At 44.3% G+C, this 26,888-nt stretch overlaps 1 protein-coding gene and 2 pseudogenes across 1 annotated transcript; all 3 read right to left on the reverse strand.

Moving 5' to 3' along the window:
- Positions 1-610: 610 nt before the first annotated feature.
- Positions 611-2,796, reverse strand: LOC136511204 (serine/threonine-protein kinase RUNKEL-like). The gene is made up of 5 exons (XM_066505369.1): positions 2,791-2,796; positions 1,697-1,749; positions 1,450-1,525; positions 1,321-1,336; positions 611-1,212 (listed from the first exon to the last, which is right to left on the reverse strand). Exons 1-5 carry the CDS (start codon positions 2,794-2,796, stop codon positions 704-706), a joined length of 660 nt encoding a protein of 219 aa, XP_066361466.1. The 3' UTR covers positions 611-703.
- Positions 1,279-6,050, reverse strand: LOC136513706 (uncharacterized; annotated as a pseudogene).
- On the reverse strand, positions 5,907-25,084 carry LOC136513705 (beta-galactosidase 8-like; annotated as a pseudogene).
- Positions 25,085-26,888: the final 1,804 nt, after the last annotated feature.

Below are 26,888 nucleotides of genomic sequence, written 5' to 3' on the forward strand. Positions count from 1 at the left end.
AATGAAGTTAAGGGTCCAGTTCGCAAAGAGCCTAACAATGACTCACATGAAAACGACGACACATCTAAACCTAAAGCCAAGAAGAAGCTGTTGTTCTAGTTCATTTGTTGTTTAGCATTATTGATTTATTCATTATATTCAAATAAGCTTAGTCGTGAATTGTTTGTTTATTTACCATGCTCACGTTGGTTCCACACTACCATCAAATGTTATCATTATTGTCTTGGGCAATAGAGTTTTTTTCATTATTTGTAAAGAGGAGCTCATGAATTTAGTCATTTTTGTATGTTTTGATGCACTTATATTGTTCCAAATGTAACAGTTCATGCAACCATTCATTTTTATCATGTCTTTTTTTTTTGGTGCCGCTAAATACGAAAAAGGCATAAGAAGCTTGTAGCCATGATCGTGCACAACCTGTGGCCTCCGCAAACCCCACTCCAACGACCGAAAGAAAAAAAAACTGCACATAACCAGTGTAGGCGTCAAGTAGTTTATAGATTCGTCCGATTAAAAGCTAGAGTACAACCCTGGAGCTCAACTGAACTGGGAATATGTAACCGGCCACTTTTTTGCGCATGTAATTCACGAATAACCCAACATACAAAAATGTAATTCAAAAAAATCTTCATATGTTCATGTGTACAACACCTCATGTCATAAAAGTAGACAAGTCGTTTCTATGCAACCGACATTACATGGATCAAATATATACTGTCAAGCCCACTGTAGCCTCTCGAGGTGCTGCCTTGAGTAACAACACTACACAATCTGACGCTAAATCACTTATCTGTGGATCTGAATTGCCAACTAGCTCAAGAAAAATACCCATGTTGCCACCGAAGTCGCATATATCCATGACACAAGTTTGTTGATCAACAGCAATGCTCATGCTGAAGGCACTGTCAACAAGAAGTGCTGGGTTTTTGGAGAGGGCGATACTTCTGTTGCTGCCAGTGCCACGAATAATGAAAGCTCTGCAGAGTTCCAGGGTTGGTTCAAGAAAATCATCCATGTCTTTTGCATCAACAAACTCAAGTAGGTTCCCTATTCTTCTAACAACTTGAAGCTGAGAAAGAACATGGGTGTCCATCTCAGGTGCTGATGCCAGGGCAAAGCAAAGCTTGACATTGCTTACATTTGCATTTGACAGAACTCCTAGCAAAAATTCAAAGCACTGGGATACTGTTGCTTTGTGCAGAATATCAGCGACTTATAATTTAGAAAGGAGGGAGTATTATTTTTGAAGTACCCAGTTAGGGAATTACAAGTAGCAAGTGCAAACCAACAATGTTGTATTTTGTATGCATTGATATATACAGTCAGTACTTGCTAACTTAAACAGATTGGTTACAATTTCTTAACCACATAAATACATGGCATGCACTGTATATCCTTTTAGAGCTAATGAAAATTGCATGCAATAACTAAATTGACGAGCAAGGAAACCTGTTTAAGCAAGCCCTTCAGGTCTCCACCAACGCAATACTCCAACACTAACCAGAAATGTGCAGAGGTCTCGTACCTGGGGAAGAAAAGTACGATATAAGTATGCTATGTACTGGGCTGGTCACATTAAAGAGCCAAAGAGGTAAAAGGCCATCAACCTATTACCAAACTAGAAATCGTTGTCACATTGCAAGATCAGAGAAGCTGAATCTATAATCTAAATAACTCAAACACCCAAGAACCTTACCAAGAGTAAAATTTCAGGACATTGGCATGATCTAAGGAATGGAGCATCCGAACCTGCAAAGATAAATTCAAAAGCAAAATTAGTATGAAGGAACAGAACTAGAACTAAACAAGTACAAGCATGCCAATAGTTGTACAATAATGCTCCCAGAAATGAGTTCTCGATCTAAAACTAAAGCATGACAAATTGATCTCCTAGACAGCAACACCTTACAACATTCTTAACCTTCACTGTTAAGATAACGGCGTACCGAGGAAAACAAGTGACACAAAAGGTATTCTTCTTCATAAGAAAGAAACAGGCATACTCTAGACCACACAACGCATCATCATCATAAGCAAACGCAGACTGTATTATTGTAACATGTTTCACATGGGCATTTTATCAGTAATTAGGCACTTGAAATATAAAATCAACCAGCCTAACTGTCAGCAATTTAAGGAATGGTAAGCCCTGCCAAATATATAGTTCTGCAGAGATAGTGAAGGAACAAGACATGCTTGCTAATGCAGTCAAGGATATCAGTGTGTTGCTTAAGGTCCTAATAGGTATAGCTCTGTGTAGGCTGGTTGTAATGATTTGCAATCTAGTTGTTTTTCTTTTCAAGTAAATCTAGTAGTGATGAAAATATTGTAGTTGCTGAAACTGCTCAAGGAAATGTAAAAACGATGAAATTCAGTTATGAAGTTATTTTGTTATCCAACTAGCTTAATTGCATACATGTCATTTGTAATCCAGTTCACATGCAAACATATCTTACAAAAAGTTGACATGCAAACATACTCACATATTTTCATACACAAAGTTGTCATCCAGTTCACTACATGCACCCATGCACTATGACCATGCCTATTAAACAACAATTATCAGCTTTGGGATTCAAGAGCATATGAGCATCAGGTGGTCAGACATGCAATTGTCAAAAGCATACCACAGTTATTAACAGTAAGAAACCTTAAATCTATAATATCAACAAGTGCATACATAGATCAAGATAGATAAATCATAAAAACAATACCAAATTTATGACTGGTGGAGACAGTGATAAGTCCAAAAAGTGTAGAGCATTGTCCAGCATACCAATTTCGTGATACCGGCATGCCACTGTTGCTGATGGAGTGCAGAAGAAGACGTCTAGTACTGGTGGAAAGCTAACTAAAATGACAAAAATAAAAAATAACTAGTGTTAATGGTTTCGAAGCTACAGCCGGGATAAATTAAATGTGTAAAATTGGAAAATTAGCAAGGCAGAAAAAGAAGTTAATTTTCAAAGGAAACAAATGCAATATTTATACTCTTGTAAATCTTCAACCATAATTAAGCACACAAAAAGATCAGTAATAGTAGAAGAAACTACCTATGTGAGTAATCATGGGGAGTAGATGGAGGATGCTTTGATGGAGAACGCCTGAGATCTGCATGAAAAACAAAGATTGAGAAAAGAGCATAAATAAGTTCTCCTGGCCTCTGTATTAGCTGAATGGATTACAGTTGAACAGGATTCCATCCAATTTTTTTTGATGCATCAAACCTGATAAGCACAACATAGCATGTATATTGTTTTGATGGTTCTAAATTTACAAAAGCTGCTGATATGAACAAAAAGGCAAGACAGAACTACTCAATGCCTTGCTCAAAAGCTACATAGTGTAATGCAGTGTCCAAAAGTGTGACCAGCTAATTTTGTTGCATCTAAAATAACTTGGCTTCATCCTTAGAGTTTCCTGTTGCTTCTTCACTTGCCACCTTGGTCGTCTTGATCTCCTTATCTGCTGCTGCCCAACCAGGCTTGGAATTAGTTGTGGATGAACTTCTCTTCTTGGAAAAGTGATGTTGGACAAAATAAATGCACGTTCTGGGAGTGGACCTTGAGGCTGTGAAGGATTAGAATGACGAGCATCGTCAGGAATAAAGCTGCCTTCCACTAATAAAAGAGAGGATGGAAAGAAGGATGGAACTCTCCAATACGGAATTGAAGAAGCTCAGGAGGAGCATGGACTTTGTTGGCAGTATGAAAGGCTAGATATTGTAGCATTTCTACCCTCATCTCCTTTGATCGATCCTGCAAGGAAAAAAGGTTAGACAGAACAAAAAATAAAATGAGGGATATATTAACAAAAAAAGGATTCGTACCGGATCTATAGTAGTGTGCAGAGAACCATGGCCCTCACCGTCATAGAACTCAATAAACTTCATGGAGAATATGCCAGAGTCGCAGATATTATTTTGAAATGGAACCCGAATTGGTACACGTCTCCAGTTTGCAAATTGGGGGAATTTGCGGGGTGCAGCTAAAGATAGTGCAGCACTAAGGCGTTCCATGAGTATTTGGCCCATAGGTGAATGATATGTATCCCATGTCACCTCATTGTTAGAAGTATAGTTCAGTGAGTCTAGGACATCGACACGGGATTGGCCAAGATTGATACAATATACAGACCAGTGACTAAGATGTAAAACCGGAAGAAATATCTGCAAGAAGTGTATACGAAAGAAACACGATTCTAGCAGTATAGTACTGGGATGAAAGCAAGAAAGAAAAAAAATGTACTCGTGATACACATACCATCTTTGCCTTTTGTAAGTCAGTCATGGGGAGGCATCGCTTGATAGTTTCTAGTACAATGTCCTGGCTGCACTGAGGCTGAGTTTTGTGAATACTAAAGGAGTCTGGACTTAAGAATATCCTGTACAGTATGATAGGATTGTTATCAATGTTGTAATCAAAAAATAAAATTTGAAATGATTAGTTTGAAAAATGAGGGAGACGTACCGAGACAAGAGGTTGTAAGAATATTCTGAACCCATGGCATTCAGGACGAACATTAAAGTCATCTTCAGCTATGCATTTGACAAATGCATCCATGAACACAGGGTCTATGAATTTGCCAATACCAAAGGAAAGTGTAATATCTCGGCCAGTCAATGACTCTGTCCCAAAGTGCATCAAAGTTTTCCTGAATGGAATTCAATAAGCATTCTGGAGTATGGAAGGAAAAGAATGAAAGCTTGAAAATGAAATCAGAATGAACCTTTTAAATGGAGAGTCATCTGCACAAAGGAAGGCATGCATACGCAAAGAAAACTCTAAATTGGGTGGAGGACGAGACAGAATGCCATGCTTGAAGGGTGAATAAAATTTGGATGGCTTCTTGGTTAGTCTCTTTCCAGGAAACTTGAACATAGGCAGATCATCTAGAATCGGCCACTTTAATGCAGAAGTGGTGTCTTTCCCGATTGTTTTGAGACTGCATGCTTCAGAAAGTTCAGGAGCATAAGGAGAATTATGCTGAGAACGGGAGTGGTGGGAGGCAGATGAAGTAGGAATAGTTTCAGTATAGGAGAAGCCTTGTGGCTAAAAGAAGAAAAAAAGAAAAGATAAGATTCTTGATCAATATAATTTAAAACTCGAAATAAAAAGGCTTTAGATTTATTGAGAGAACAAGAAGCTAAGTCAGTAAAATAGCAATGAAATAATAGTGTGCATGTTTAAAATCAAAAGAGGGGCTGACATTGAAATTGGAATTGAGACATACATGACTAACTGAATAACAAATAGGAAAATGAAAATAAGGTGTGGTGGACAAATAATTGAATGTTCAAATAAAAACAGTAGAATAGTATAAGAAAATTGGTTTGCAAGTTCAAAATCAAATGAAGGGTGCTGTCGACATTGACATGTCAATGAAAATGACTGCACTAAGTACAAAACAAAAGGAATCCCTTTTCTGATGAATCAGAGAACAAATGACTTGTGGGAGTAAAAAGTTATCTAACAGCATGCAGGATGGTGCCAAAAACACAAGCATGTATACAAAACTAATGTTATTGAATTAACAGATAGGTGCACTTACATGAATAATTCGGCCTCTATGTAAAGGAGGATCATTTTGTACCAACTCAGTCTACCAAAAAGAGAAAAATCAGGAAACTAGTAACAGATGCCACCTCAGGAATATTCAAACTAAGGAAATGATAGATGCGGTATAAAAGTAATTTAGTTGTTAATTTAAAAAGAAGGGTGGAATGAGTTTTGGAAGAACGTTAGACGGACTCACATCTGTACGGCTGGTCACAATAGACGATGATTGTTGATGGCCTGATTGGTCCATTGTTGACAAAAAAAGTGGGGAATAATCGAACCCATAGGCTGAAAGTACAAAGGATGAAAAATAACAGACATAAAATTGAGGGAAAAACTATGAAACAAAAAGAAAAGCATGGTAACCGTGTGGAGAAGGTGTTGGGCTGCAGTCGTCCAAGGTGGTGCTTCGTAATGGAGGCATAATCAAAGTGTGAACTGGACTGTTAGGATGAACAGTAGGATCATTTGTGACAATGAAGGAACCTGTGTGGACGAAAAGGAAATAAAATATATAATTTCAGTTTGCTGTAAGAACTAAATTATAAACAGGAAAAGGAGGCCGTGGACATACCTGAGGTGGGAAAAGAGTTAGGAGCATGAGAGAAAACTGAAGTATCAGTCAAGAGAAATCATAATAAAGGATAGTAAAAAAGTGATGCAGTTAGCACAATGGAACAATAGTCGAAAATATGAAGAAAAGCAAACTATGAGGGGTGCACCAAAAACATCTTTTGAAGAGGTGCGCATCGGTGCAGTTGATGGACGAGGTAAGTCCTCAGAAATGTGAGGGGGTGAAACTACACAATGAACAGGGGAGCCAAATGGGCCTGTCGGTGAAGTGGGGTTAAATGAACTAGGACCTACAAATGTAGAAGACATGAAACATAACGAAAATGACATAACAAAACAAATAGAAATAGAAAAAAGAATGGAGATAAAAAAACATGCAATCGGGGAAGTAGACAATACCTGGAGTGTTGTGAACGGGTGATTGTTCATCAATCTGGCTCCGAAGTAAAGTACCAGCAGAAACAAAGCTACTATGAGAATAAATCTCATGACCTGGGCATGAATGGAAAAAATGTGTGACTATATTTGATACGTAGCAATAAGACACAGGGTGAGATAACGAATTTATCAACTAAAGCAAGAGTTTGCCTGGCATTGAAGGCGGGGTACAATGGGCTGATTCACGGGTACCATGATCGTTGCGTGTATGCATTGTCCTAGAAGTGTCACTTGGAATGTTGGTGTCACGGGTTTGTGATGCCACGAGTTGATGAATGAATGGACGACACTGATCAGCTAATCGAAACTGGGCTCTCACAATGTTTGCAATAGAATTCTCAATGGACCTTTTGTTCTGAGAGTGTGTGATCAAACTCAGAAAAGAAACCCCGTACTCTCTCTCTATGCGAGCCAATCAGATCATCTAGCGGCTCAAATAACAAATCCAGGAGGCGTGGGATGTCTAAATTAGGTATTCCTGCCGTAGGAACATTTAAGTTATGACAGGGAGCACCACGGACATCTGCAGCAGCATAGCAGGTGGTACTCCATGGCTTGAACTGTTAGAGATAGCATTGAAGTGAAGAAAACAAGCTTCTTAATAATATGGTTGTAAAGAAGAAAAGGAATAAAACAGATAAGATAGCTGACTCACAGGTTGGACACCAAAAGTATGTGCACCCTGAGTTGTTATAATTGTATCAGCAACAGTTAAGCGATCTATTAGAGCATTATCATAAAAGGTGAGGCGTGGAGTCGAAGTCCGGTCCACCAATGAGACAGGGTGGTCAATGTTGTCCAGATAGAATACCTGTTGACAAAAAAGAAGGGGTGAAAAAAACTGGCACAGCCATACATTGTTATGTGGTAGGAAAGATGCAAAAAATAAATAAGAAGATGGATGGATGAAAAGAAATTTACTAGCAGAAAAATGGCACAGCCATATATGTTTTGATTGAATTGATTTTTGTCACGATCGTGCCAGCTGCGAGCAGCTATCTGGAGATCATTGAATACAGCCTGGGACCAGTCAACAACTCCGAACAATTGGTGATCCATTGTCCTCTTGATGTCAACTGAACCAATGGTGTTACTGCTGCTGGGAAGTAGAAACCTGTTGCAGAGTATCATGAAGAAGCATCTCTTCATGAGGGGGTTCACATTTCCCTTTAAGATCTCTTGTTGCAGGTTTGATATATGTATGTCACAATCTTCAGTGAGACTTTGGTTAAGATCAGAGATAAGCTGCTGGCGAAATATGATACCTTCCTTCCATGAGTATTGCTTGAAGTTTTCACCACGTATAGGCAACCAAGAACCATGCTAATTATTTGTGGGGTGATCGGAAGGACCTTGCCTGCACCAATCCTAATTAGCATACGATCAGGGTCAGTGTGGTCTAATAGCCAGGTTAGCAGATTCTTGTTCTCTACAGCATCGATCTTCATTCTCAGCAAATGACCAAACCCATCAGCTTCGATAGCAGCATATTGCTGTGGATTCAACAAGTTAGTGGTGAAAATAACATCTCTGGGATTGCACCGAACATTAACAATCGAAGAACGGCTGGTAGCTCTCTTTTTCCTTTGTCTTGCCCAATGTTTTTGAGGCGTCGCCTAGTCGTCGCCTAGGCGTCGCCTAGGCGACAAGGCGTGGTCGAGGGCCTGGGCGTCGGGGTCGCCACGACCTCAGCGTGTATGGCGTCCGCCTCATAGGATTAGGCGTCGCCTAGGCGCGAATGGCGTCGGGTGGACGCCTACAACCGCGCCGCGGACGCCAGATGCCAGTCGTAGGGGAAGGGCGCCAAAAGGAGCGCGGCCCCGCGGGAAATCGACCGCGCGTGTGCCCAGGTAGCCTCGTCGCGTGGGAAATCGACCACGCGAGCCATTCATCGCGAGTGCGGGCGAGGGGAGAGGAAGAGAGAAGGCGGCAGACGGACCTCGACCTCCGCTGGGCTGCTACTCTGCTCGTGTCCACCGGCCGGCCGCCCCTGCCGCGGAGCCGGCCTGCATCTCCGCTTGGCCGTCCGCCCCTGCCGTGGAGCCGCTCTAGCATCATCGCACATCGCTGCTGCGGGCGAGGGGAGAGGAAGAGAGAAGGCGGCGGACGGACCTCGACCTCCGCTGGGCTGCTACTCTGCTCGTCTCCACCGGCCGGCCGCCCCTGCCGCGGAGCCGGCCTGCATCTCCGCTTGGTCGTCCGCTCTGCCTCCCCGTGCTCTGCTCTACATCTGCCGTTCGCTCTGCTTGGCCGTCCGCTCTGCCACCTCGTGCTCTGCTCTGCCGTCCGCTCTGCATCGCCGCTTGGCCCAGGTAGTGTGAATATTGTATACTCTCTGCTCTGAATATTGTATCTCCGCTTGGCCCACTCTCTGCTTGGCCCAGGTAGAATGCATCTCCGCTTGGCCCACTCTCTGCTCTGCTCTGAATATTGTATGCTATATGGGAGAAGAGCTTTTGGAAAGGAAAGAAAGAAACATGGGCTCAAGAATTGGCAACAAACGAGATATGTATGTGCTGCATTAGTATATAAAATTCTAGCTTACAACGCCTTACAATGTGTGTATGGCGTCGCCTAGGCGTCCGCCACAAACGCCTAGGCGTTGTGAAGGGGGTCGGGCGCCGCGCCTCGCCGCGGCGCCTCAAAAACATTGGTCTTGCCTGGGACAAATAACAAGAATTTTAGAAATAGTAAGTACAAGAATGGATAAAAAAGAAGAGACACTCGGAATTCTGAGAAGCACTGTAGAAATGATAAACTGATACATGGGTAGTCGAGAAGAAGACAGATTTCGAAAAAAAAACTAATAATTGGGGAAAGGGATATAGGAATGATAAACTAATGCAGGGGTAGTGTAGTTGAAAAAAAAATTGCAGGGGTAGTAGAAAGCAAAAAAGATATAGAAAAGTAAAGATTTAGCAACAAAGACATGATAGTAGATTTGTGGTATATTGAAGGAAAAAACAAACTAGTGATACATACGAAGAGGAGCTTTAGAATGATAACTCTTATGAAAAGAAAGTGCAAAAGTAAAAAAATGGTATACACCTCTGTACATGCACCGGTTGACAATCCTGCTCGTGTTTGCCTAGTTTTCTTCGGACCAACATCCTTAGATTTGTCGATGTGTGAGGATGAACGGGTGTTGGGAATGGGCATGAAGTCGTCATCATCACTGTCGTGACCAGCTGCAGAAGGCAACACATGCTCTGGTCGAATATGATGCTCAAACCTTTAAAAAAGCCACAAAAAGATAAACTTTAACAACAGACTAAGAATTAACATTAATCAGTAATTCTCGGAAATAAATACAATTATAGTAAATTGAAACACATATGAACCTCTCTTGCGAGCTCTCAAAAACCACCCTCTTAAGGTTACACGGGACCCTATCCACAGTACGCCGAGCAGCATGAGTCCTACAAAAAAATAGGAAAAAATGAACCATGAACTTATGAAAAAAAATAAAACCAGGGATACGTTTACATAGGGGATAGAAGAAGCAGATTTATGTGCAGCATGTTTGTACGGAAAATACAAATTGGAAGAGTACACTGATATGTCTCAGACGATTATGATTGGTGGGAAATTTGGTACACAAGATTGTAAACAGTACCTTCTCTGAGAGTGGTCACGAGAAGTAGGTGGTAAAGCAGGGTTCTTAGAAGGGGGATGACTTGCATCTGAATACCAAAAGGACCAGAAAAGGAAAATAATAAACAACAAAGGTAGATGATTTTAAGAATAGAAAAATTTTGTGAGCTTTCAGAACAAGATGAAAAGTGTTAATTAACAAAAGGACAAGCCGAAGTGGAATCAAAAGAACAATGGAAATTTAAGATAGCAAAATTTAAAATCCATGAATATTAAATTATTCTCAAATTATGTGTACATACATCTGATCATATAAATATAAATTAAAAAAAATCATAAACAAGATTAGATAAGCTGTAAATGAATGTATCTAATTTTGTCTAGTGATTTGTAAAATACTAACTCCATACTGCAACAGATTAAAATTATAGTACAGTCATTCCCCTTTGCACCTCTATTTCGTGAAGCCGATGGAGAGGTTCTACCAGGAGAGGAGGGTAACCTCTCGTCTTGTCGCAAAGGGACCTCATACCTAAATGGGAAATGATCACATTAACTGAGAGGAAATCAGATACAACAAATGGAAAAGGCCACTAAAATTAAAAAAAATGTACTGACCGTTGTTGAGTGCTCTCAAATACAAGCCTTTTTGGATTGTCAGGCATCTTATCAACTAACTCCAACCGGATTCTGAAGTCAATGATTTAGAATGCATTTAGAATACTGCATTCGTATACTCTACAACTTAAAATTACAAGCTGACTCCACAGAACAATGTAGTTGCAACTGCTGAGTCAATGTGAATGTATAAAAATAAAAAAAATATATAACATAATGGGAATATGAAACAAAGAACCTTTTAGTTGACGAATCAGGACCTTTTCCAGCATGGGCATCCTCTGCAAATGCAGAATAAATAGAATTGCTTTATTAAACTATAATGACACCATAAATAAAAAATACATGTATGATATGAACAAAAAAAAACAATGCAAAGATGAATCAATGTGTGTGGTTTAATCTGTCTTATGTCTTCTTTTTATTAAGACACTAATTGAGTATGAGGCATACACGCGCGCACGAAAACACACAACACTCTACCATCACGACCCATGTACATGTGCTAGTAAACCCAATACGATTTTATCAGAGGTATCGAAGGTCTCACAGAGTGTGGGTACATGCTTTGCAACTGAATACTGATTTCTGCACCAAGTCAGGCTGGTGGGCTGAGTGCACACCCGAACTGATAAAAATGAAGACCTTGATGTTGTGACCTAAACACTTCCAAAAGTAAGCTGCCTAGCCTGCTTGCTATTTGTAGAATGCCACATAAAAATCGCTGGTAGGATATCTTGTCAAGTTCATATCCATGTATATAACCATCTAACTTGTGAGACTGTAACGATAGGAAGTTTTTGTGCCTCTACCTCATGCTTACGACTGAAGTTATATATTCTACTCAGAATTGAATTTGAAGGGTTCAAATTATAGATGCTATAAGACAAAATGTGTGGGGTGAGGCATTGTAGCTTCTTCAATTAAGAGGCTAAGAGGCTGAGTTTCTATCCTAAACCCACACGCTGTAAAAGGATATTAGAGCGGTCAGAGGCATTCATAATTTGATATCTGGGCCTGTACATTTCACAGATGATTTACTAATATAGTAAAGATCACTGGAGGTAGACAGCTTTGACTAATGTCTGAACTCAGGGTAGATGTATTGCTGTGCAGTTTCTTGTGGATTTACTGTATTGTGTTTATTAATTCGAAGGTATTGAACACATGAATACTGATGGGAGCACTTGTTGAACTACGAATACGTGATATGTTACTCTTTTCAAATGAAGCAGCTAGTTCATGATGGTAAATAAAATATTTCACATGGACATTGAGGGACCTGTGATTCTGATTAAAAACAAGTATGGAGAATATATTATTTCTTAAATACTGGATATCTGTAATTGATTGAAGCTGAATATAATATCATCTTAATGATGGTAAATAAAATATTTCACATGGAAATTGAGGGACCTGTGATTCTGATTAAACACAACTATGAAGAATAGATTATTTCTTAAAAACTGGATATAAGTAATTGATTGAGGCTGAATATAATATCATCTTCTAAAGTTCTAATATTCAAACAAACATTGATTTCAATGACTTCAGAGCAGCAAAGCATAGCGTATAGTTTCATACTTCCATAATGTGGTTGCCTTTTAACAAAGAGTACCCATATCAGGGAATCTAATAGTGAAACCAATTTGACAAAAATTAATGGGAACAACAAAGCGAGATACATGAATAAGGATATAAAGGAAACCTGAGGAACCAGGCGGCTCCATCCCAAATGATGCAAGCTCGGTAATCAACGAGTGTAATCGGCAATCAAGGGCCGGCACGATGCGTCTGGGAATGCATAGCGCAGGGAGCTGCTTCTTACAACGCTGAGCGGCAACACGGCAGGGCGGGACGCTGGAGAAGGCCAGCCGAGCACGTCCGGCCGGGCGGCGTGCTGCCTCTGCGACCGGGCGGCGCTGGGGGAAGGAACGGCGGGAGAGGCGTCGGGAGGGAGTTGCCGTCGATGGAAGGAAGACGGTGCCGCTTCCCCCGCTGACCACGAGCTCCAGGTGAGACGGCGTCGGAAGGGAGGAGCCGCGCCGGAGGGGTCAGGGGCGCGGCGCCGGTAGGGTTGCGGACGGAGCGAGCTGTTTTTTTTGGTGAAACGCCGAGCAGATTGGTATTGAACCGCAGAGAACGTGGGCAGTGGGTTGGGGAGCGGTTCCAAAATCTGATTGCGAGCCGAGCCGGGTCATCGTAAAGGCCGGGCCGGGAGGCTGAGCCGGAAGGCCGCCCCAAACCCGACCCCTTGACGTAGGTGCCTGGCGCGCGGTGGGAGGCTCGGGTACTAATTAATATTCAGTACCCAGGGTATAATATAGAATATATATATATATATATATATATATATATATATAGAACTACTATCCTATAGCTGGCTATAAAATAACTTATTTTATAGCCACTTTGAGTTACGATAATTACTATGTTAATTTACGAGATTATAGTAACTTCATACTAAGTGGTTTACTATAACGTTATGGTAAATATCTTCATGTGTTATAGTAACCCAACTATCGTAAATATGTATTGACATTATCGTAAATTAGTATATAAAATTATCGTAAATAGAGGTGGCTACGGAATAACTTATTTTTGTAGCTGGCTACTGAATTTCCAGTTTCATTTTTGTTGTTGTTGCCTACCATAGAAAGAGCTCAAGTGCTCCACTAGGCTAGCTTGTCCCGATCCAAATAACTAGTGGGGACAACCAAGCCATGAGATTCAGAAAGTGATAGCATGATCCTTACGACTATTATGTGAATAAATTTGGATTTCTTCAAAGTTGCACGCTCCTAGTTAGTATGGCAAAATCTATGCAAAGCTGCAATCATGCTATTTCATATCGTGATGAGCCTTAGTTTGGTTCATCAGTGGGATAAGCACCACCGGGAGGATGACCAGACGGCGTCTGCTGCTTAGACCGGGAGGAGACTTGGATTGGGTGAACTGGGGAATGGGGCTAGATTGATTTCTTCTTCTTGCTTGATCCCATAATAGCTGCCAGCTAGTCCTTGTCTAGAGCTAGGCATGGCCCTAAGCCCCTAACAGATTCCATCTAATTGGTATGCTTGTAACACATAATCTGTTGCTCCCCATTTCTCTCTTGGCTGCAGATTAGGAGTTGGAGCTGGTCAGCTCGGCTGTCCACTCCCTGCTGCTGTAGCAGTAAGGCAACAGGCCATAGCAGTAGTGGCTTACTTCAGCCATGTAGTGTAGAGATGGCTGAGATAAACCTTGTACCTTAGGAGTAGGTAGTTGATGTACTCACCAACAACTATGTACCTGGTAGAGATACTAGCACCTGTATATATACTATGCTAAGGCAATGCAGCAAATCAATTCAGTTTGCCACATTCAGAAGCAGAGCTTCGTGCTGTGTGTGTGTTCTTGAGCTCAATCTCTTCTTCTGCCTCTAGCCATAGTGAGTGAGTGTGCTGGTAAGTTTACTGCTTACCTGTGCAGGGTAGCGAGGGACTAACAAGTGGTTTCAGAGCTGTACAGCGTCGCCGGACTAACCGCCGGCGATGGCGGGTAATGGCTCGAAGACGGACGACAGCAGCACCGCTGCTGGGGCTGTCCAGCCACGACAGGAGGTCGTCGTGCGCGCGGTGCGGGAGGTCAGCGGCACCAGTTGGACGACGCTGACTCGCACCAACTATGGCGAGTGGGCGGTGACCATGAAGGTTAAGCTCAGAGCCCGACGACTCTGGAATGCCATTGACAAGGGCACCGACAACGAAGAAGACGACATGTCAGCGATAGAGGCTATCCTCGCTGCCATGCTGGCGAAGTACATGGAGCCATTGGGGGCGAAGAAGTCTGCTAAGGAGGTGTGGGAGGCCATTGCGACGATGTGCGTCGGTTCTGACCGTGCAAAGAAGGCGACGACCCAGCTGCTGAAGCAGGAGTACACCAACCTCAAGTTCCACGATGAAGAATTGGTGGAGAACTTCTCCCTCCACCTGCAGTCGCTCATCAATAAGCTGGGGAGCCACGGCGTCACCATCAACGAAGAGGAAGCTGTCTCCAAGTACCTCCACTCCGTGCCGGTGAAGTATATTCAGATCGCTCTCTCCATAGAGACGATGCTGGACCTATCCACCCTCACCATTGAGGATGTGACCGGCCGTCTGTGGGCGGTGGACGAGCGCATGGAGCAGGCCACGGCGACAGCAGACAGCGGCAAGCTATTGCTGATGGAGGAGTGGGGCGGCCCGGATGAAGGAGAAGAAGTCCGAGGAAGGCTCCTCCAAGGGCGGCGGCGACGGCAAGTGCCGCGGCAAGGCTTCTTTAAAGAAGAAGAAGAAGAAGGTCGACTCCAACGTCTGCCGACGCTGCGGGAAGACAAGCCACTGGGCGAAGGAGTGCTCGAGCCACAAACAGGAGAAGAAGGCAGAAGCCCATCTGGCGCAGGCCGATGATGAGGATGAGGCCACTCTCCTCATGGCGTCGCTCTGTGCGCTGCACGACGTCGAGGCAGAGACGAAAGCAGAGGAGGTGGCGACGGCGGAGCAGGGGAAGGCTTCGAAGATCGTCGACCTCGACGAGCCGCGTGCCCAAGTCCACCTCGGACGAGTGGGCGGCGAGCAGGAGTAGAGGTGGTACCTGAACTCCGGCGCCAGCAACCACATGACCGGCTCCAAGACTGCCTTCTCCGAGCTCAACGGGAACGTGACCGACACGGTGAAGTTCGGCGACGGCTCAAGGGTGGCGATCCGAGGGCGCGACACCATCAACTTCAAGTGCCAGAACGGCGAGCACCGCATGCTGACAGATGTGTATTACATCCCGCAGCTGCGTTCAAGCATCATCAGCATTGGGCAGCTGGATGAGCGCGGGAGCGAGGTGCTGATCAAGGACGGAGTCCTTAGGATCAGGGACCGAGAGCAGTGGCTACTCGCCAAGGTGAAGAGATCCCGAAATCGGTTGTACCTGCTCGACTTGAAGGTGGAGCAGCCCATCTGCCTGGCGGCGCGGCGCACGGAGGAGCCGTGGCTGTGGCACGCCCGGTTCGGTCATCTCAGCTTCGATGCCCTCGGCAAGCTGGAGAAGATGGTCCAGGGGCTATCTCATATCGAGCACACAGGCGAGTTGTGTGACAGCTGTCTGGCCAGAAAGCAGAGGAGGTTGCCGTTCCCGAAGACGACTTAGTACCGCGCGGCAGAGGCCCTTGAGCTGGTCCATGGCGACCTCTGTGGGCCAATCACGTCGGCAATGCACGGCAGGCGCAAGTACTTCATCCTGCTCGTGGATGATTGCAGCCACTACATGTGGCTGCAGCTCCTGACGAGCAAGGGCGAGGCAGCAGAGGCGATCAAGAGGTTCAAGGCACGTGAAGAGGCCGAGAGCGGGAAGAAGCTACGCGTGCTGAGGACAGATCGCGGCGATGAATTCACCTCGGTGGAGTTCGCCGTGTACTGCGCGGATCAAGGGGTGGTGCGCCACCACACCGCGCCGTACACGCCGCAGCAGAACGGCGTGGTGGAGCGGCGGAACCAGATGGTGGTCAGCATGGCAAGGTCGATGATGAAGGCCAAGAAGATGCCGGCGAAGTTCTGGGGCGATGCGGTGACCGCGGCGGTATTCATCCTCAACCGCGCGCCTACCAAGGCTCTGAAGGGCAAGACGCCATTCGAGGCTTGGTACGGGCACAAGCCGAACGTGTCGTTCCTCAGAATGTTCGGCTGCGTCGGCTATGTGAAGAACACCAAGCCTCACCTCGACAAGCTGAAGGACAGGAGCACACCCATGGTGCTCCTAGGCTACGAGGAAGGTAGCAAGGCCTATTGGCTCTACGATCCCAAGGGAGGCAAGGTGGTGATCTCTAGGGACGTGGTGTTCGAAGAAATAGAGGACTGGGATTGGAAAGATTCGGGCACGGGGGAAGCCGGTGGCGTCGGCGGCACGTTTGTCGTCGAACACCTGGTGATCCAAGGAGGAGGAGATGCTGGCGTTGGAGAGCAGGCTGCAGACGGGCCAGGTCCGGCAGCAGAGGCGGCCGCGGAGGAGTCGCTAAGTCCGGCCATGTCGGGCGCGGGCGAGTAGTCTCCACCAGCAGCAGCGCACTCGCCTCCACCTCAGTCCCCTGCTTCGGCAGGATAGGGGACGCCTCCGCTCGAGTTTACATCTCCGCCCACTGACATCGACGAGTACGTGGACGCTTTCCACAACGGCGAGGAGGTGCGCTTCCGCTAGGTGATCAACATCGTCGGCGATGGAGGAGCTCCTGGGCTGGCCACTCGCATCCTCGACGATCCAGAGCTACTTCTCGTCAGCGCGGAGGAGCCGCCCACGTTCGCGGTGGCCGAGCGCGACGCCAATTGGCGGTGGGCGATGCTGAAGGAGATGAAGGCGATCGAGGACAATGGGACATGGGGGCTGGTTGATCCGCGAGCTGGCTGCTAGCCGATTGGGCTCAAATGGGTCTACAAAGTGAAGCGGAAGGAGAGCGGCGCCATCATCAAGTACAAGGCACGGCTCGTCGTCTGCGGCTTCGTCCAACGCGAGGGCGTCGACTTCGATGAGGTCTTTGCTCTGGTGGCGCGCATGGAGTCGGTCCGACTGCTGCTGGCCATGGCAGCGGCGAAGGACTGGCGCGTTCACCAACTCGATGTCAAGTCGGCCTTCCTCAACGGCGAGCTCGCGGAGACGGTCATCGTCAAGCAAGCTCCGGACTTCACGTCAAGGGAGCAGAGCACAAGGTGCACAGGCTGCGCAAGGCGCTCTACGGGCTCCGGCAGGCCCCGCGGGCGTGGAACGCCAAGCTCGACGCCACTTTGGGCGAGCTCGGGTTCACCCACTGCGCCACGGAGCACGCGCTCTACACGCGGCGACGGGGGACGGAGGAGCTCGTCATCAGCGTGTATGTGGACGACTTGATAGTCACTAGAGCGTGGGCGGACAACATTGACGGCTTCAAGCGCGAGATGGCTGCTCGTTTCAAGATGAGAGATCTCGGCGCGCTCTCCTACTACCTCGGCATCGAGGTGAGGCAAGAGAAGCAGAGTATCTCCCTGGGCTAGCGCGCCTACACGGAGAAACTGCTGGAGCGTGGTGGCATGGCGGAGTGCAAGCTGTGCGCGACTCCAATGGAAGAGCGGCTGAAGCTGTCCAAGCATAGCATGACAGCGAAGGTGGACGCGATGCGCTATCGGAGCATCGTCGGCGGGCTGCGCTACCTCATGCACACTCGGCCAGACATCGCGTTCGCGGTCGGGTACGTCAGCCGTTTCATGGAGGACCCGTGCGAGGATCACTGGACGGCGGTGAAGAGGCTACTGCGCTACGTCAAGGGGACGCTCGATCAAGCGATCATCTTCCCCAAGCACGGCAGCAAGGGTGGGCTGCGCCTCACGGTCTTCGGTGAGGCACCCCCAAAACAGAGGAAGGTGAGCCGGAGCTCACTGTCTTCAGCGATGTGGACATGCCGACGACATTGATGGGCGAAGGAGCACCTCTAGCGTGCTCGTCTTCCTTAGAGCGGCCCTCATTGCTTGGCAGTCGCTGAAGCAAAAGATCGTGGCGCTGTCGACGTGTGAGGCGGAGTACGTCGTAGCGGCCACGGCGGCGTGCCAGGCTGTCTGGTTGCGCCGGCTGCTAGGCGAGCTAACCGGCGAGGAAGCTCACCCGCCAGCTCTAATGGTGGACAATCAGCTCGCCGTCGCCCTCGCCAAGAACCCTGTCCTCCACGACCGGAGCAAGCACATTGACATCAAGTTCCACTTCCTCCAGGACTACGTCGATGGAGGGCAGATCGTCATCGCGTTCGTCGAGACCGGCAGACAGCTCGCTAACATCCTTACCAAGTCACTCGGGCGCCTACGGTTCATGCCTTCATGGAGCTGAGGAAGATGATTGGCATGAATGAGGTCAAGGCATCGGGTTAGCAGCAGGATGAGGGGAAGAATTGTAAGACATAATCTGTTGCTCCCCATTTCTCTCTTGGCTACAGATTAGGAGTTGGAGCTGGTCAGCTTGGCTGTCCACTCCCTGCTGCTGTAGCAGTAAAGCGATAGGACATAGTAGTAGTGGCTTACTTCAGCCATGTAGTGTAGAGATGGCTTAGGTAAGCCTTGTACCTTAGGAGTAGGTAGTTGGTGTACTCACCAACAACTATGTACCTGGTAGAAGTACTAGCACCTGTATATATATTATGCCAAGGCAATGCAGCAAATCAGTTCAGTTTGCCACATTCAGAAGCAGAGCTTCGACCAGATATGGGCATGTGCTGTGTGTGTGTTCTTGACCTCAATCTCTTCTTCTACCTCTAGCCATAGTGAGTGAGTGTGCTGGTAAGCTTACTGCTTACCTGTGCAGAGCAGCAAGGGACCAACAATGCTATCTTATCTCTGACTTAATCAAATCGCTAACAAATGTAACCTTCTAACTAATTAAAGATAAGAATGAACCCCACGTATTACAGTAACCCACCTAGGAACTACATATGAAACATAGATAGTTATATCTTGCTCCAAATCAGTGCTCCCTCCGTTCAAATTTATAGGTCGTTTTGGCTTTTCTAGATACACAACTTTTATTATGTATCTAGACATATCGTATTTTTAGAAAAGCCAAAACGAGTAAACGACCTATAATTTGGGACAGAGGGTGGTACTATCCTAGAGGTAAGTTGTTACTCATGCCATGAGCCCATGATGGACCATAAACTGTGCCACACTATTTTACAAATAACATAACTGCATGAGAATTAATTGTCTGACCCTTTCACTGCTTGCAGAACTGTTTGAATGTAGAGACTTACCATTTGAATAGGATGACGATTCCTGCAAATTCTTTTCTGAGTCTCCATGAATGGACATTTTACTGGCTCCAACGTAAGGTATTTGAGTGATTAGTTGAAGTTTTGGAAGGTTGTCCAGTGAATTGAGTGCAAGTGGATACATTTTCCAGTGACGGATAGTAATGCCATCTATTTGAATAGGAGATAGTATTCCCTGTATTTCAGAACTGGTCACTGATCAGCAATAGAAGCCTATAACCATGGTCCACGCAGACGCTGCAGCTAACGAGAGGCAATGTGGTACTTACCTTCCGGTCAAAAATATATGGCCCATAATTTACACGACCCATATTTTCTACCTGCAGATGAAACACAGATACGGTAAGCAACAAACCATTAAGGTTGTAAGAATTTTTCTCGAAGTAGGATTGTAAGAATAATTTAATGTTGAAAAGGAAACTTGGAGAAACGTAACCTCCGTTCTTTTTTTAGTTGATGTTTAAGGAATGAAAAAAAATCATTTTAAGGCGTAACACTAAAACTCAAGTCAATTAACAATAGTATTACGAGGCTAGAAAGAAAGTTCTGAAGAAAATGCAAGAAAGATTACCAGGATATATAGGCTGGTAGTAGATGAACATCTTAAGTTCGGTATCACTAGTGTTTTATTAGACCATCTTTCAATTACACCACCATATCTTAGGTTTCTGACACCATCAACTGAGCAAGACACAAACACCTGAGCTCTGTCATGTACCTGCAGCAACACAGAATTCACATCTTAGAAGAGATGATCTTTCTTCCATGCCAACAAAATAAATATGAAAGCCACAACCTTTGGAATTGACAGGATGCTTGATGGGAGTTTCCCTTCGTATTCTGACATGTACAAGAGAAATCCAAACATCTGACAAAATAAACCCCATGACAGATACATGAAATATTAACTTAAATGATAAGTTCAGTAACAATAACAGAAATACACATATAATTACATTTGCTGATACCTGGCCTATCTGTTCCATATAAAGTGGATGCTCCGAAACAGAAACTTTCAGAGGATCACTGATATTATCAATGATGTCAAACAGAGAAGCAACCTTCTGTAATTTCACAAGCCCGTAACTTGCTTTTTCAATGTCAGAAGGAAGTGGATGAAGAGGAGTCCCAGTACATTCATGTATTACTCTTCTCAGTGCTGCTTGATAATTGTAATGACAAATCAAAATATAGAAATAAAACAGTGCTTAAAAAGAAGTTATATGCATATAAAGTTCTTTTTGGGAATTTGCCAGAGATTCAAATGAAGTAGTTCCTACATCCACTAAGCTACATTGACACACACTATGCACAGGTTAGGATCTGCCACTCAAAAAACATTGAGTATTCCATTTTTATCTCATGCTGCATTTCGCTGGCTGAGACAAAGTGAGCCAAAAAAATCATCCCAAGTAAGTGAATATCTAAATTGGATGCATCAGAGAACTGGTTTTCTTTAGTTGAGGTCGAGGTCGTGTTTGTTGTATAAAAAGGCGTGTATGTTTGCATAGAAACCAAGTGTGCTTGGGTGTGTTGTAAGGGTTCTTGCCCCCTTTTTCTTCTTAATTAATATAAAGATACGCTGCTCTCCTGCGTGTACAAAAAAAAAAGGTCAGGGTCAGGGAGTTTTTTCTTTTCTGTTTCAGGCTTTTTTGACTTGTGATGTACTACAAAGCTTCCTTGTCTCATAGTTGAGACGGGGAGGTTGTTTGTAGTGGATCGTTATTTCTTCTCTCCATAATATAAAGATGTGCAGCTCTCCTGCATGTTTGAAAAAAAAAACAGCATGCCTTTGTATTTTGCATTATGCACATCTCCATGCTCCTTAATCGGTGCATCCTGCCCAGTAAAGAGGTCACGTAAATAAGTTGACTTGCAAAAAGGGATCAATAAATGAAATGAACTATTTGGAGTGATACATGCATAGTCATAAGAAGTGAGGTCTGCCTTGTAATCAGATTCATCTTGACCAGTATTTGCACCATTATAAAATCCAAAATTGGTCCCACCATGAGCCATCTGGACAACCTCATGAAGAAATTGAATTAATAGACCTAGACTGCAAATGCAATGCATTGATGAATGGGCTCCAGTGACAGACATAAAGTACAGCACAACCGTTGTGGCACAAAATGGTTTTAAGGGCTTTAGCTGTACTAGCAGCATCTGTTGTTGCGATTCTTTCACCCCAGTGTGTTAACCATCCAGTATAAAATTCTCTGAAAAGTAAGAGGTGCCAACATTAGGTAAAGTCACATCCAAAAATACACGACAGAGAATATTTGACATCGCGTGTATTGTAGCCAACTTACGAACTTAAAGGGGCTGATTTTCCTGGCAAGTTGTATTTCTTCTGTAATCTGAATATGGGCCATGGATTGGATCTAGTTTCAAAATCAACAGCTGCACATCAGCCATATTATTATTAGCTAAAGTGATTAACTGATGAAAATCAGGTAAAATATAAGTTTGGAAATTTAGAAAGTTAGGCATGTCAGCATATTAAGAAAACATAATTCTTTACCGAAGGCAACAAATAGTCTACATCATAGCACAGCTCAGTTATCATATTTTTACCAGTGAAAACATCATCTTGAGGAATTGATCCATTCTTTAAATTACCCATGGCACCCCCATCAGTTGTATAACTAAAAGAGGAATTAAGAGTACACATGATCATGACTTGGTAATTAGAACCAACCCATATGAAACATTAATTGGATGAAATCATCTAGGAAACACTTCAAGCTAGCAGAACTCTCAAAAAGTCTGGACTCTTTTTTCCTCTTTCTTTCTTTTTGTCACATTGTGAAGCTATTGTATTGGTCCATTTTTTTACAATCGAAAATGCAATTATATTGTTGTTGATGCATGTAGCGTGTGGCAAACATTTGAAGTTATATCAAAACACTTTTTATATACTATTTGAGAAATCTAACAGTTCAATATTCCCAATTTCCTATATTGAATGACAAGCATGTAGGCAGTAGCATTTCAGCCAAATTCTCATTGCATCCCCATTATCGACCCCACACATTGGCACGATGGTATAAATAAGATTTGTGCAGTAAATATTTGTAGAATTTCATAAGGACACAAAACAACAAGTACCAAACCTCTATCATCCCGTACCTAATCACTCCTATAATTGCTATATCATAACTTCTAAAGCCATACAAAGTGGACATAACTGCAAATGCTGAAAAGAAAACTGCACTGATTTGTATAGCTAAAAGTGTGCGCAGAGAGAACTGTGTACAGAATAATGTCGTTTCCAAGATATCTTCTGGCCAGTTGAACAAGGTAATGAAGATAATTCTTATCGTCTCCAAAAGAACCAAATTCATTTTCAATCTGCCAAACATGCTATAGAATTAGGCTCTTCCATATAAAGCTACATACACTAGAAATGAAAATGAACAGGAAGTAGTAAACCAACTTAAACTCTGATGAACTTACCTGAACCATAATAACTGGACCTCCATTATTGTATAATAATGGTGCCACTTTCGAAAGTAGTACACCCCACCATCTCTCCACCTTAAAACATCGTAATGTTGGTCAAAATATCTCCAGAAACAACTAAGCTATATATGCAAAGATTTATCATGTTTTGATAAGAGTACCAAGGAAAGATAGGACGAATCTGATTATCGCAGTTTAAGGGCTGGTTCTATGGTGAGCAACCAAGGTGGAAAACCTCCTAGATCCCATTCTGCAGTGCACACATTACAAATCACAAGTTTTAATCCAAGCACATGCAGCATCACAACCCAATCAAATTTGAAAAAGATAACCATGACATTACTTCATCACGTTTGGGACAGCTACATGGTATCAAAATGTAAAACTGAGTCACGCCTTTTACAAATAAGCAGAGGAAAGCTTTATTTCTTCGTCCACAGATTCAATGATCTATCTTTTATGTACTATTGAAAACCAAGAAGTGACTCTTCTGATTTTGGTAATGACCATTTGACGTTATAACGTTATTAATCCTCTGCAGCAACAATAATTCTATTTGTTCAATGCAGTATAAATATACAGCTATATCTTCAGCTATTGGCATGCTGAACGTATGAAGTTTCAATACGAATGTCAACTTACCTCCACAAATGTATGGACCTACACGAAGCATGACCAGCATCTCTAGTTCTTGAGCAAGTCTCAGATATGATTCAAAATCCGCGAAGCCCTTGAATTCCCAGCTCTGTGGTTCTGGCTCATGCAAATTCCAGGGCACATATGTTTGAATTGTGTTCAAGCCTAATGCTTTTGCTCTTAAAAGGCGATCCTTCCAGTACTGCAAGCACCAATGCATTGCAGAAGGTCATGATGTCATAATAAAGATATATAGAACATGTTGGCATATAAGCTGATAAAGAAGGTTAATTACATAGTTATGTGCACTTTTCAATCTTCATATCAACGAAATAATTTCATTTCTAGAGGATTCTTTAAACTTTGCAAGTTGATGTCTGTAAAAAAAATAGCTAGGCATATCATAGAATACTAAAAGCCCTCTGAAGAAATTACACTCATGTCTAATTATACAAGGCAGTGATGCACAGTATTTTGATAGTTAGTATTATCAACATTTTGGAAGTTGGTGTTTTCAAAAATATTACTGGGAACAAAAAACAAAGTGTATGTAGAACAATTGGAATTCAAACTCCAGACAAATAGGATCACTTGCTCATATGCATGTGAGGTACTTAGCAATGACAAATGTTTTAGTTGCTGAAACTCTTCTTTGTACTAACAGTGTTTCTGGCCTAGATGGATTCACTCCGGTCCAAGCAGAAATAAATTGGTTCAACACCAGTCTATCAAATGGCAACCTCACTGAGCTCAAGTCACTCAACTACATATGACTCCTCTAGAGAGAAGCACAAAATGAAAATCTCACCTCAGGAACAATGCGGAAATAGTGGACGTCGCCGCCGACGATCTGGAACGGTGCCCCATCCTTCCTAAAGGTATCGTTCTCGATCCAGAACCTCCTTGACGCCTCGCCACCAACCTAATACCCAACCATCCAGGGGCACCGCGGGCCACAGCCACCGACACAACGAAGCAGTGCCACCAATTCAGCAGGGGCTCGACATGGAATCGCCGGACCATGGCACCCCAGGACGGCACCGAAAAGCGCGACGAGCAATTGAGCAAACGTACCAACGAGGCGAGCGCGAGGCAGAGGGGGAGCACCAGGAGAAGGTTCCGGAAGGCTCCACCGGAGGCCATCCCAGAGCTCGTTGCGCTTCCGCTGCTAGGCCTAGGTTCCTCTCCGCCAGCGCCGTGGGTCGCACTTGTACCGCGGGAAGCGTGCCTTACGAGCCACGCGTCGGGGGACGCCGTGAGCAGGACGCCCTTCTGATCGACACCCCCGTCCCCGTGACCGTGAGAACGGGGCCAAGCGCGCGGGCGGCAGCCGGCAGCGGGAGGAGGAAAGGCGATTTGCCGAGCTGGGTCCGGACGCGGCGGGCGTCGGGTGAGGAGACATCGTGCACAGCTGCGTGCGGTGAAATTTTTGTATTTTTTTTTTTTTTTTGTCCTTTGGAAAATATTTTTTATAAAAAGACCTATGTCAAAACGTTGGTGAAAATAGATTATTTTTAGGCGTCTTAGAACATGACGTTAAGGTATGAGGGTCGGCGTCGACTGACACGACGCCGAGGTCTTGCCACGTCACGGACGACCCCGGTCGACGGCGACATGGTGGCGCGTGGGGTCCGACATGTCGGCGTCGTGTCAGCCAACGCCACAGGTCCAACCTCGGCGCGGCGGGACTACGCGCCGAGCTATTGGCACCATCCGGCGCGCGGCCCAGGCGGCCCAACAACGCTTCGTGACCCAATAACTCGGCATGGGGTCACTTAACGCCGAGTCACCAGACTCGACGCGGCCCGACTCAACGCCGAGGCCTGGTCTCTTGAAGCCGCGCCGCAGCCCCCTTCTTCTTCCTCCCTCCATTCTGAAGACCGGCGCCGGCTCTGCTCTTTGGCTCCCCCACGCCCCCACGAAACCCTAACTCCCAAAAGCGACCCTAGGTGCCCCGATCTTGTCTCCTAAAGCTTCCTCGTGGTAATGGTCCCTCCCCTCCTCCAATCTATTCGCGTAGATGTGCTTGTATTGTCTTTAATCATGTGGAATCATGGGTGTATGGTGTTTTGGTATATGTGTGTTTGCATTTGCAAAATGTATAGCTTAGAATGATTGAGTGCATTGTTGTTTAACTGTTTTATGTGCTGAACATGTTAGGTTAGTTTGGTTTCTAGTTATTTTGGTCATTAGAGTTCTTTGTTTATTGTAGGTGTCATTAGGGTTAGTTATTTGTTTGTCATTAGGGTTAGTATGTATTTTAGTTATTTGTTGGTCATTACATTTCAATTTTTTATGACTAGAAATGATTATGTTGTTGGGGTTGAAAAAGATGAAATGATATATTTTAGTTTCTACTTATTGGATTAAAACTCGCATGATATATTGATATGTGACACTACTTGTTGTGTGATGGTTATAGATGGATAAATTAGTGAGGTTGCATCATGGAGGCCGTATTGTTAGGACAAGAGATGATAGTTTGGAATTTCTTAACATATGTGAGGAGTTGTTGATTTTTTCTGAAACACCATCTTTGACCCAGTTAGTGGAGCGAGTGAATGTTAAGTTAGGCTGGAATGAAGGAGACGTGCATGTTCAGTTTGAAGGTGTCATAGATGTTAGGTCGTTGAAGGGTCCTCGGATCAAGCGGTTGCTCAAAATTATAAGCGAGTCTGAATGGAATGATTACAAGGCAGTTGTATTGGCCTCAGAAGTGTAATCTTTGGATTTAGTAGTAAGGAGTCCGGCTTAGGAAATGATAGCTTCGAAGCACGCCCATCTTCCCCCGCTCACATAGGTTATGGTCCTTTGTCTGAAGAAGAAATAATTGTTACACAACTAGGCTACGGTGGAGATGAGGAGAAGAATACGGTTGCCGATGGTGAGGGCAATCATGATAGTTATGAAGAGGATGATGATTATGTATTTGGTGATGCGGAAGAAGGTTTGGACGACGCTAGCGGAGACTTTTCTATTGAGGATGAGCTTAGCGACGAAGATGATCTTAGTGGTAAAGAAGACTTTGGTGATGCTAGGGCTACGAACCGTTTTGACATGGAGATAGCTGGAGATGATGAATCCTTCGTAGAGGAGATAGCCGAAGACTCTGATGACGATCGCCCTGTTGATCGTCTCAATTTCAGGGAAATAGAGATATTGTCTAGGGTCTTGCTTTAGAGAGATCCACTAGTTGGTGATTTCGAGGACCTTAGCCA

The sequence above is a fragment of the Miscanthus floridulus genome, chromosome 16 (genome assembly GCF_019320115.1).
Source record: "Miscanthus floridulus cultivar M001 chromosome 16, ASM1932011v1, whole genome shotgun sequence".
Classification (NCBI taxonomy): domain Eukaryota; kingdom Viridiplantae; phylum Streptophyta; class Magnoliopsida; order Poales; family Poaceae; genus Miscanthus; species Miscanthus floridulus.